General features: G+C 51.0%; 1 protein-coding gene across 3 annotated transcripts in view; it reads left to right on the forward strand.

Moving 5' to 3' along the window:
- The first annotated feature begins 1359 nt into the window (after positions 1–1359).
- POC1A (POC1 centriolar protein A) overlaps positions 1360–12433 on the forward strand; it is an 80911-nt gene continuing 69837 nt past the window's right edge. For 2 of the 3 annotated variants that reach the window (XM_011986237.1, XM_011986239.1), the window contains exons 1-6: positions 1360–1737; positions 5056–5140; positions 6165–6336; positions 6764–6943; positions 9086–9193; positions 10216–10331. In XM_011986237.1, coding sequence (XP_011841627.1) covers positions 1720–1737; positions 5056–5140; positions 6165–6336; positions 6764–6943; positions 9086–9193; positions 10216–10331 — 679 coding nt within the window. In that variant the 5' untranslated portion in view covers positions 1360–1719. Of the gene's footprint in view, positions 1738–4984; positions 5141–6164; positions 6337–6763; positions 6944–9085; positions 9194–10215; positions 10332–12433 lie in introns of all 3 variants that reach the window. The other variant, XM_011986238.1, reaches the window with a different exon arrangement.

Here is a 12433-nt window from a genome sequence, read left to right on the forward strand (position 1 = left end):
CTTAGAAAATTTATTTTGCCAAGGTTAAGGACGCACACATGACACAGCCTCAGGAGGTCCTGACAACATGTGCCCAAGTGGCCTGGGCACAGCATGGTTTTATACATTTTAGGGAGACAAAATAAATCAATCAATACATGTAAGATTTACATTGGTTTGATCTGGAAGGGCAAGACAACTCAAAGTGGGAAACTTCCATGTCATTGGTAGATTTAAACATATTCTGATTGGCAATTGGTTGAAAGAATTATTATCAGTAGAAAGGGATATCTTGGTTAAGATAAGAGGTTATGGAGACCAAGGTTTTACCATGCAGATGAAGCCTCCAAGTAGCAGGTTTCGGAGAAAATAGATGGTAAATGTTTCTCATCAGACTTAAGTTTTGTGTTGATGTTAACGCTGGAGGGTATAATGAGGCATGTCCAACCCCCACTTTCCATTATGGCCTGAACCACCCTTTCAGGTTAAATTTTAGAGTGCCTTGGCCAAGCAGGGAGTCCATTCAGATGGTTACTGGTGGCCTTCAAATTTTATTTTATTTTATTTTTTACTTATTTATTTTTGAGACGGAGTCTCCCTCTGTTGCCCAAGCTGCAGTGCAGCGGCGAAGAGATCTTGGCTCACTGCAACCTCTGCCTCCGGAGTTCAAGTAGTTCTCCACCCTCAGCCTCACCAGTAGCTGGGTTTACAGGCGCGTGCCACCAGGCCCGGCTAATTTTTGTATTTTTAGTAGATATGGGGTTTCACCATGTTGGCCAGGTTGGTCTCCTACTCCTGGCCTCAGGTGATCCACCCGCCTCTGCCTCCCAAATTGGCAAAGTGCTGAGATTACAGGCGTGAGCCACTGCGCCCGGCCTCTCCTTCTTTTGAAGACTGGGCCTCTTAACAGCTTCTTAGGCCTGAAGGATCCTGACAGGGCCGGGCTGCACCACACTCCCTCGTGTTACAAATGGGGAAACTGGGGCACACAGCAGAGGCGTTTTTCCTGAGATCACACAGCCAATCAGGGCGAGAACTGAGAATCGAACCTAGATTTCTCCAGTCCATGTTTGTGATTCCGAGTAACTCATGTTATTTTAAATCGACACTTGTCTTAAGAACGTTCGGACGGGGGAACCATTGAGAGTTCCCGAGGGGCGAATACTCAGTTCTCAATAGATTCCTGCGGGAAAACCTGGCTGCGCCGGCGCGTGCGGGTGCTTTAAGGCAATCTGGTCACAGCAACCCACGTGTCCTCCGCTTCCGGGATCCTTAAGGCCGTCTTTTCGGGTGGTAAAACCCGGCCCGCCGTCACGTCATCTTGGGAAGTGTAGTTCCACCTTCCTCCAGATGTAGGGGCGTGGGCGACTTGGAACTGCATTTCCCAGCAGGCTGCGCTCGCCGTTAGAGTAGCCGGACGACGGGCTGGTGGGGTGAACCCCTCATCCTGGGTCTTTTAATTTCTCAGGCGGAACGAGTGGCAGCAGACAGAGGCCTTTGGCGGCGCTGTCTGTGGGTTTTCTGAGCTTGGGGAACTGGGTACGGAGACCGTGGCGCCGGCCGCCGGTCACCCAGCTCTGCTTCCAGTCGTGGGGCAAAAAGCTGAGGCGCTTCTCCTTTAATTGCGGTGGGCGGGGCGTGCCGACGCGGCCCGCGTTGCTATTGGTGGCCGTTGGGGGCGCGGAAACTGAACGGGCCGCAACGGCCACCGCCGCTGCCTTCGGCGCTGCCAGCCCGGCCATGGCTGCGCCCTGCGCGGTAAGCCCAGCTGACTGCAGCTCCCCAGGCCTCAGTCTCCCCGCTGGGAGCCTAGTGGCCAGAGCGATGGCTGCGAGGGGCGGGTGGGGCGCCAGGTTCCAGGGTGGTCCTCTTCAGGTCCAGTTTACCGTCTGTGCTGGGTCGGGCACTTTCTGAGCCCCTCCTGCGTGCCAGGCCCTGCGCTGGATTTCTGGAGCGAACAAACAGGCCTCTGCCTCCATTGTTTGCATCCTAGCGAGGGACACACGACCAAGTCCTGACTCATGTGTGACCTGGGACTGGTATCGGGCCTCTGTAGTCATTCTCCCTGTCCTTAGCAATTGGTGGCTGCGTGGGGTCTTGTTGAGGGTACACCCTGCTCCAGCAGAGGGGTACAGCAGGACGCTGAGATGCCTGGGCCTGCAGTGTGAGCCGGGTGGAGTCGCCCTCTCTGAGTCCACGTTCCTGCAGAGGTCCTCATTTCGAGAGATTCCTTTGAACGGGCCTGGCCTTCTGGCTGATAGGAGAGTCAGGGAGGCTGGGTGCCTGTGATGCCCTGAGGCGGCCTGGCCCTCTGGCTGATTGGAGAGTCAGGGAGGGTAGGTGGTAGCCTGTGATGCCCTGAGGCACTTGAGGACGTGGACGGAGAGTCCAGGCTAGGATACCGACCTTTTGATCCTTTTGACTCCTAATCTGGTACTCTACCTCCCTTCCTGCGGCCCCCCCCCTCCCCCCCGGTGTGTAAACCACTGTTGAGGGAGATGAGGCCCACATGCAGGGAGCTACAGAGGGGAGGCGGTGTTGAGAGATATCACGGGACCTACTGGTCAGGGGTGGACCTGAACTTGCCTCTGCCCGCTGAGCCTAGAGGCGGACACTTTCTTACCCATGTTCTTTCAAGAAGCTCGGGTGAGAGCAGAAGGCTCTTTTGGGGACCCTCCCCCAGCTACTTCTCCCTCTGTTGTTGAAAGGAGACTCTGACAGGTGCGTTAGGGGTGGAGCTGGGCACAAGGCCATAGGGCCTTTGTTCTGGTTACTGCTGTGTAGGGTGGCTTTGCTATGCCCCAAGGACATCCTTTCCCAAGAGGAGCCTTTGTGCTTCCTGGAGCACCCAGAGTGCTTCTTTGAGGTTTGTGATACTTAGTGTAGGGGGAGTTGTTTGGGTGGCTGAATTATAACCTTTCAAGTGTTGAGATCCTAGCTGCTATTGGAAGGACAGAGTCTCCGGAGTATTCTCTCTGGTGTTTTCCTAAGCAATGTCCTGAATGGCCTTGCTGTTTCTCTGATGTTGGGTAGAGTAGAGTTGGTGGTGATGCCATGGGGACCTGTCCAGGGCTGACCTTTTGGGTTCACTGGCCAGTCTGTGGTGGCATTGAGGTGATAGGATCTGATTCCTGAGAAAAGGTTGGGGGATGCTGTAAGGTTCCTGTTTTCTCTCTCTAGGCTTTTAAAACATAACTTTATTAAGATATTCGTATACCATAGAATTCACCTTTTAAAGTGTACAGTTCAGTAGCTTTTAGTACATTCACAGTGTTGTGCAGCTGTAATCACTAATTCCAGAATATTTTCATCATCCCAAAAAGAAACTCCATACTCAATAACAGTTACGCTGCTTCTTCCCTTTCCCCATTTTCTCCCAACCCTTGGCAATCACTAATATATTAATACTTTCTGTCTCTATATATTTGACTATTCTGAACTTTTCATATGAATGGAATCAGACAAAATGTGGCCTTTGGTGTTTGACTTCTTTGACTTAGCATGTTTTCAGGGTTCATCCATGTTGCAGCAAGCATCAGCACTTCAGTCCTTTTTATGGCTGAATAATATTCTGTTGTATGAATATGTTACATTTAGTTTATTCAGTCATGTGTTGATGGACATTTGGGTTTATTCACTTGTTGGCTATTAAGAAAAATACTGCTCTAAACATTTGTGTACCAGTTTTTGTGTAAACCATGTTTTCAACTCTTTGGGGTATTTGCCTAGAATTTCTGGGTCATTTGCTAACTATGTTTAACTACTTTATTTTTTATTTTATTATATTTATTTTATTTATTTATTTTTTGATTAGTAGTCTCACTCTGTTGCCCAGGCTGGAGTACAGTGGTGCGATCTCGGCTCACTGCAACCTCCTCCTCCCGGGTTCAAGCGATTCTCCTGCCTTAGCCTCCCAAATAATTGGGACGATAGGCACCCACCACCACAGCTGGCTAATTTTTGTATTTTTGGTAGAGAGGGTTTTCACCATGTTGGCCAGGCTGATCTTCAACTCCTGACCTAAGGTGATCTGCCCGCCTGGGCCCCTAAAGTGCTGGGATTGCAGGCAGAGCCACTGTGCCCGGCTAACTACTTTTTTTTAGTCAGGGTCTTGCTCTGTTGCCTAGGCTGGAGTGCAGTGGTGTGATCACAGCTCACTGCAACCTTGAACTCCTGTGCTCAAGCAGTCCTCCCACCTCACCCTCCTGAGTAGCTGGGAATACAGGCACAAGCCACTACGTGTGCCTTATTCTTTAATTTTTTTGAAGGGTCAGGGTCTTGCTGCGTTGCCCAGGTTGGTCTTGAACCCCTGACTTCAATTGATCCTCCTGCCTCAGCCTCCCAAAGTGTGGAGATTACAGGTGTGAGCCACTGCACTTGACCTATGTTTAACTTTTTGAGGAACTGCCAAATTGCTTTCTACAGTATCTGCTTTTTTTTGGTTTTTTTTGTTTTTTTTTTTAAAGATCGTTTTGTTTTTTCTGGGTGTCTTGCATTTTCATGTGATTTTTGGGATCAGCTTGTCAGTTTCTGCAAAAAAGACACCTGGGATTTTGATAGAAATTATGTGGAATTGGTAGACCAATCTGAGGAGTATTGTAGTATTGTATCTTAACAATAGTAAGTCTTCCTGTTCATGAATGTGGAATGTCTTTCCATTTTTTAAGTCTTCTTTCATTTCTCTTAGTGATGTTTTGTCATCTTCACTGGACAAGTCCTGTACTTCTTTTGTTAAATTATTCCTAAGTATTTTTTTATGTATCATAAGTTAAATAGTTTTATTTTTTGGATTATTCATTGCTAGTGTACAGAAAGACAATTGATTTTTGTGTCTTGATTTTGTATCCTGCAACCTTGCTGAACTCATTTGTTCCTTTTTGTTTTTGTTGAAGCGTTTCCACCGTTGATATATTAGTTCAAATAGTTTTTAGTGGATTCCTTAGGATTTTCTTTATATAAGGTCATGCCTTGAGCATTTTTAACCCCACCCCCCCGGCTGTTATAGGAAGAGTGCTGGCCCCGGGGAAGCCCCTTCCTCACCCAGGCTTCACACATTTGACCCTGGCTCTCCTCCAGGAGGACCCCTCGCTGGAAAGGCATTTTAAGGGCCACCGAGATGCAGTTACCTGTGTGGACTTCAGTATCAACACAAAGCAACTGGGTAAGAAGAGGCACCTTGTCTAGGTGCTAGGTTATGAGCCGAACAGGCCAAGTTTTTACCTTGGAGGTGTGGTGGTTGGGGAGCAGAGCACAAGGACTGCACAGCTTTGTCTAACCTGTGTCTTGCTTCTGTGTGCCAGCTCTTTGGGCACTGGGCTTCATAGCTCCATTTTACATGCAGAGCCTGAGGGTCAGAGAGGTTAGGGGCCTTGCTAAGGCCACACAGCTTTTGAGGGTGGGACTGGGATCTGGGTCTTTTCTGGCACACCCTAGCCACCTTTTGGGTCTGTCTTTTGGTGTGGGCCCTAAACAGTGACTCCTTTTCCTTGAAGCTTTATTGATTCTGTTGCCCACAGTAATAAGGCACACCTTCTTGTTGAAGAGCCTTGTCGGTGAGAAGGCTGTTGAGCAGAGCCGGGCACCCCCCTCACTCCCACTGCCCTTATGCTGCAGCTGAGTGTCCCCCTTCCTTGGTTGCATAAGCTTTCGTACACAACTTTTATGACTGCACTTTCCAGTTCCCACAGAGGAGACTTGCCCCTTCATCCTGTCATCAAAGCCCTCTGGTGTGTAAAGGTTAAGGGGGAACTGAAGTCATTTTTGGTCAATTTTGGGGACCTCCTTTAGGCTTCATACTGAGTTGGACCCTCTCAATGGGAGGGGCTGGCTTCCCAGCCAGGGAGGACTTACTCTCTGGTGCCCTCAGGATGTATCTGGAGGGAGACCCCGGGCCCCATGGGAATGAGTTTTCCCAGAGCTCGGATTGCAGTCCAGGGCTGGCATGGAAGGGCCTCGGTCTTGTTCCCATGTGGGTGTGCTCCTTGGAGAACTCTGGGCCACAGGTTCTCCACCTCCAGACCACACCTCGAGATGTGCTCTGCTCTATGGGAGACTTCTCACGGTCCTATTTGTGGATGCCAGGGAAGGTGGAGCTGGGCCAGTTGCTCCTCCTGCCTCTCCAACGTCTTGGTGGAGGCTTGAAGCCCGTTAGAGCTGCGGGTCATAGCATTACCCACTGTCCTCAGCCAGTGGCTCCATGGACTCATGCCTCATGGTCTGGCACATGAAGCCGCAATCACGCGCCTACCGCTTCACTGGCCACAAGGATGCCATCACCTGTGTGAACTTCTCTCCTTCGGGACACCTGCTTGCTTCTGGCTCCCGAGACAAGACTGTCCGCATCTGGGTACCCAATGTGTGAGTCATAGACTTTGAGGAGGCTTGTCAGAATTTGGGGCCCTGGTGCCAGAGCCATCCCCACCGAGGTCCCCTAGCTTGGCTCTGGACTTGTCACAGTGGGACTTCTACTCTGCTTTGGAAGAGGTGCCATCAGAGGCTGGGGCTGTAGTTGGAGCCCTCCCCTCAGGGTTGGAAGAGGAATTCTGGGCTGACCCCATCTATCCCTAAAGAAATGCCACCTGTTACTCTGTTCATGTAGGTGGAGCCTGGGGGCGGTGCTCTGTTCACATAAGAGAGGCTCTGGCATTCCCTTGTGGAGACTGGGGTTCTTGGGCTTGGCTACCTTTGGGAGGGGTGCTTGAGGAGTAGGGAGAACTTTGATGTGCTTGTGGGCTCTCATGTCACTGTTATGGGTTTCCTCACTCTTGGATGCCTGTCCTTGTAGCAAAGGTGAGTCAACTGCGTTTCGTGCACACACGGCCACAGTGAGGAGTGTCCACTTCTGCAGTGATGGCCAGTCCTTCGTGACAGCCTCTGACGACAAGACAGTCAAAGTGTGGGCAACTCATCGCCAGAAATTCCTGTTCTCCCTGAGCCAGCACATCAACTGGGTCCGCTGTGCCAAGTGAGCATTGTTCTGTCTGGAGACCCTTGGAGGAACCCTGGGGATTGGGGGCTGGCACAGGGGCTTCTAGGTACCAACTTGTGACCTCGGGCAAGTTATTTAGGCATTGTTTAAGCTTCCTCAGCCTTGATTTCCTTATCTGTAAAATGGGAACAATAATAGCTCCTGCATTGTATGTTGTTGAGAAGCTTCACAGAGCTGATGCATGACATGTAAGTTAGTCCATAGTCAGCCATGATGACCCTCTGACATCTGTGTTGGCAAAGCACAAACTGGGTCAACAGGGGCCATTTATTATCAAAAACAACAATTAGGTACTTTCAGTACTATCACTACACGTTTTCTTTTTGTTTCTTAAGACAGTTCTGCAAGCTAAGTGGTATCATTTCCATTTGAGGAAATGGGGGCTCAGAACAGTAGTATCTTGTCCCAGGGCACACGGTGGGTCTGTGGCAGAGCTGGAGTTTAAACCCAACTCTCTCTGACAGTAAGGCTTGCCTACTTTCCAATGGGGTGTTCTCAGAGGATGATTTTGCTCCAGAGCTCCCAGATAGGGGCCCAGGCTTCTGAGGTGGGGGGCTTATCCTAGAGGCTGGCCTTCCCGCTGGCCGGGGAGCCAGTGCTGTGCAAAAGGGGCCAGGTGACCCAAAGGACCTTTCAAGGTCCAAGAATTGCAGACAGATAGTCCTACTTCTAGCTTATTTGGTTCTTTTCAACAGAGCTTCCTCATGGGTCAAATATCTTTGCTTCAGAGGAAGGGTTTGGGGTGCCAGGTGACATTAGGAGACCACATGAGTCAGAAGTTGGGGACTATTGAGCTGTGTTCTTCTGGGGACCCCATACAAGTTACTGTTCTCCAGGGTACCCCCATTCCTTTGTCCTAGGAGACCCCTGATGGCTCTTAGAGGCTTTATGATTAGGGTCCTGAGATCAGGAGGGGCCAGGACAGCCAACTTGGGTGTCAAGTCCATATTGGGCCTTTGGTGGCAGTCCCCAGGACCTCATGCCTTTTGTTGGCAGATTGTGTCTTGCTGACCCACACTTGAGTCAAATGTAGACTCGGAGGACCTGGTCCCAGAGTAATGACACTGATGGTGAGCTTTTGGCCACCTTTGTGCAAATGTTGCTGGCAGGCAGTGCCGGCTGTGTGTTGCTATGTGCTGTGCATCAGGGACAGTGCTGGGGCTTTATGTGCATGAGGCTGCTCTGTGCTCACCCGTGAGGCAGGCACCATTTTTTTTCTTTTCTTTTCATTTATTTATATTTGGTTTTCCTCTAAGTCAGAAAGAACTTCTCTTTTTCCCTTTTGGTCAGAGTTTGCTGTTGGGGTGGGAGGGGGGCTGTTTGTGCATGAAGTTACGTAAGAAAACAAAAACAAGAGCAACAGGAAAGAACGAAACAAGAGCAACAGGAAAGAAGTTTCACAGATTCAGGAAGAAAAAAATAAAGGAAGCATTTTTATAACATTTAAAATTAAGTCACAGGCCAAGCTTGAAGGCTCATGTCTGTAATCCTAGCACTTTTGGTGGATGAGGCGGGAGGATCCTTTGAGTCCAGGAGTTGGAGGACCAGCCTGGGCAACATAGTGAGACCCCCATCTCTACAAAAAAAATATAATAACAATAAATAAAATTAGCTGGGTGTGGTGGTGCATGCCTGTAGTCGAAGTTACTTGGGAGGCTTAGGTGGGAGGATCACTTGAGCCCAGGAGGTTGAGGCTGCAGTGAGCTGAGATCACACCACTGCACTCCAGTCTGGGCGACAGAGCGATACCCTGTCTGAAAAACAAAACAAAACCAAAACCAAAATTTAGTCATAGTTTCCTGAAAAGCTCTTTAGAAGGAAAAAAAGAAAAATGATCAAGTGCTAAAAGTTAACTATTCTCAGAAACAAAGTATAATTTAAGATATGACCAAATAAACAGAAGTAACATTGCCTCCTAGGATGCGATGCGTTTGTTTCTGAAAAGACATATTAGGGTATTCAAATTAAAAAAAAAAATAAATCACAGCAGGGCATGTGACCCCGGGTGGTTCCTGCAGCAGATAATAGGCACTTGGGGAAGAGTGGCTGTGGAAGATGGTGTGTGGCACCCATGTCATCTGTTAGTCCGAGGTGTGACTTGTGCCCCACCCGGTTCAGGTTCTCCCCCGACGGGCGACTCATCGTGTCTGCCAGTGATGACAAGACTGTTAAGCTGTGGGACAAGAGCAGCCGGGAATGCGTCCACTCGTATTGCGAGCATGGCGGGTGAGTCTCCGGATGCTGTCCTCCACTTGTAGGCGCTGAAGCACAGAGCACAGACCTGGGCCTGAGGAGGCCCAGTGGCCTTCAGTGGCTGGAGCCGTGGAACCAGCAGCCTTATCACTGCTGCCCCTTGTCTGGTGCTTTTTGTGAGGTCTGGCAACCTAGCATTGTATCTCTTCCTGTGTGGATGGTAGCTTTGTCTCCATCCCATGAATAGCAGGAGTGCTTAACCTCAAGCCACACAATTCTTTGGAGCTGTGTAATTATTTGTGCTCCTCTTTTTCTCCTTCACTTTCTGGTTCTCAGGATTACAACTTGTCTGTCTGTGAGCAGTTGACACTCAGTTGCCCAAACTACATTTTAAAGCCTCTTGGTACGTTATCCATGGTGATGGCTTTACAAAATTCTCACTGGGTTCTTGTAGCAGGTGGTGGCTGTTCATGTTGTGCCACATCATCAGGAGAGAGAGGTGCCCGCATTTGAGTAGAGACCCCAGCTTCTGCCCTCCTTCGTTGGGCTGGGAGCCACAAGGGCTCCTTGAGAGCTGGATGTGATACCAGCCTGGGAATCACATATGGGTGTAGTGAGGGTTCTTGGCCTGTCTTCTAGAGAGGGGTGGGCCAGTGGCCCTGTAGCCCTGCTGGACCTTCCCACCTGTGCCTCAGGTGGCAGGATCTGCCCCGCAGCCACCCCTGGGAAAGGTACCAGTTCCAACTTTGAAAACCCCAGTGGAGCCTGGCTGACTTTTGGGTTTGAAGATAGCCCTCTCAACTTGTATTTAAAATGGGTGGTGGGATGTGCTCCCTGGTCAGTCCACCTTAGTTTGTTGCTGGCCACTGTTCTCACCTTTTACTTCTTCTTGCTCTCCCTTGGCCACCTGGTAAACAAATGTGACAGAAAGGAGGTGTCTGGGTCAAGGGACCAGCATGGGCAGGACACAGGGATGGGAAAGCACTAAATGTTTCTGGGTCCATCTTGAACCAGAGCAGACCTCCTATAGTGCATAGTGGCCCCTGTCTTTCCAGCTTTGTCACCTACGTGGACTTCCACCCCAGTGGAACATGCATTGCCGCTGCCGGCATGGACAACACAGTGAAGGTGTGGGATGTGCGGACTCACCGGCTGCTGCAGCATTATCATTGTGAGTGGTGAACAGCCTCCTGGGCCTGAGGGCAGCCCTAGTGGGACTGTGCTGGTGTTGGATGTTGTTCTGTGCTGTAGTGCTTAAATGGGACTGGGATGGCCTTGGGCAGGAAGGTATCCTGGGTCTGTTAGGATTCCAGGGGTGAGAGTCTGTGCCCTGGCTGGCCTGGCTTGGAACCTTGGCCAGGAGATGGAGCCTGGTGCTACCTGGCTTCCACTGAGCCTTCGATGCCCACCTCTGAAGTGGCAGAGTCTCACACGTACTGCAGGGCCAGATGGGGAGTCCTCACTGCGGCTCTGGCCAGGGCTTCGCTTGAGGACCACTTCTCAGGGGCATGCCACTTGCCTTTCCTGGTGATGGAGGCTCTGCCCTCCAGGGCCAAGGTGACAGCCCTTGACCTGTGGTAAAGGGAACAGGGCTGTCAGTAGAGGCCAGCATTGGTGGGACCATGGCCACCTCTGGTCTTACAGTGTCCTCCACAGATGTAGAGTCGTAGGGAGGGTTGACTTAGCTAGGGGCCAGGCCCAGGATGGTAGCCCTTGGAAGGCAGGGTGGCAGGCAGTGGACATGGGCTCATGCAAGGTTCCAGGTGGGAGTTGGAGGGCGAGGGCAGACTTAGACATGCCCAGGATGAGTTAGCTGAGAGTATTGGGTAGGGAACTGGCCTGAGAGCAAGTATGAGTGGGCAGGGCCACGAGGCACCCCAGTTCCAAGGATGGGCTCAGGGAAGGGAGCTGGTGAGGGGTCACTGGAGAAATTGGGAATTGTGCAGCTGACAAAACAGAGATAAGTGAGACTGGACCAGGGAGAGACCAGGAAGGAAGGCAGAGCTGGAGTTGTTTGAAGAACCATGGTCGTTAACCTGGGACTAAGCTTAAAGTTCTTGGGCTTGCTTCCATAAACCACATCTGAAATGGGAAGTACATGGCTGGACACAGGTGTGGGGCTCCGACACCACCACCCCCCACTCTACCCCTACCCCTGCCACACGCACACCCTTCCTAGCTAACTCTTGGTGTTCAAGGACAGCACTTTCTTTGGGGTAATGGAGGTGAGCACGCCTTTCCAGAATGGGGAGAAGATCCTAGTCTTGAAAAGCACATGGTGGAGAGTGGGCTCCGCAGCCAGCTTTTAAAGCATTCCTGGCCGTGTGATGTTGGGCAGGTCATTTGACTCTGTGGGGCCTCTGGGACAATAATGGGGCCTGTCTCACAGGAGGTGTTGGGAGGGTTAATGAGTTGTTTCATATCAAGAATTGAGAGAGTGGCTGGCACAAAATGAGGGGAAGGAGATACAACGTTAGTGATGATGACAATGACACTGTCTTGGTCCTGTTTGGTCTGGTGAGGCCATCCTGGTTGGTTAAGGCCTGTAGTACCCTACAGCACCACCAGGTGGCAGGGGCCAGCCGCAAGAACCTGTTTCCCTGCCCCACGCCCCGCACAGGAAACCCTGGGGTTTGTTACCAATGCTCTTTCAGACAGAGGCTTCTGGAATAGAAAAGCAGTGGGACTTGCCTCCACTTGGAGCCCATACCTCTCCCATCCCTCCTTCAGCCTTCTGCTCTGGGCCAGGCCTGAGTGAAGGGCTGGAGCTCGGGGATGGGGCACATCTGCACAGCTGCCTGGGGAACATGGGCAGGTGCAGAGGAGGGAGGACTTAGACAGGGAGAGATGGGAGTGGAAGGCGATGAGGCAGGACAGCGGTCAGGAGCACATGCTTGGGTTCCTTTCTGTAAAGGGGGTGGCGATAGGCCTTCCTCATGGCTTTGTGAGGCTCTGATGGGAAAAACCATATAAGGATTATAACACAGGACTGGGTATGTGGTTTGTGCTACATAAGTCCTGACACTGGGTGGAGAGGATCTCTAGGTGACCCTGGCAGGGTCCAGGCCCATCTCTGATGGATCAGGAGCCTGGGCCTGGTGTTCATGGGTATAACAGCAGATGCCCTCTGGGAAGGGCCTCAGATGCCATCTCCAGCTCAGGGTCCCAAAGATGTGGCCTGATTGGCAGTGCCAGGACTGGCCTCATCATTTAAGGTATGAAGGGAAGAAGGACATCTTAGAGGATAGCGGTGTCCAGAGTCTGCTGGGGCTG

This window comes from Mandrillus leucophaeus, unplaced genomic scaffold (genome assembly GCF_000951045.1).
Source record: "Mandrillus leucophaeus isolate KB7577 unplaced genomic scaffold, Mleu.le_1.0 Scaffold296, whole genome shotgun sequence".
Classification (NCBI taxonomy): Eukaryota; Metazoa; Chordata; class Mammalia; order Primates; family Cercopithecidae; genus Mandrillus; species Mandrillus leucophaeus.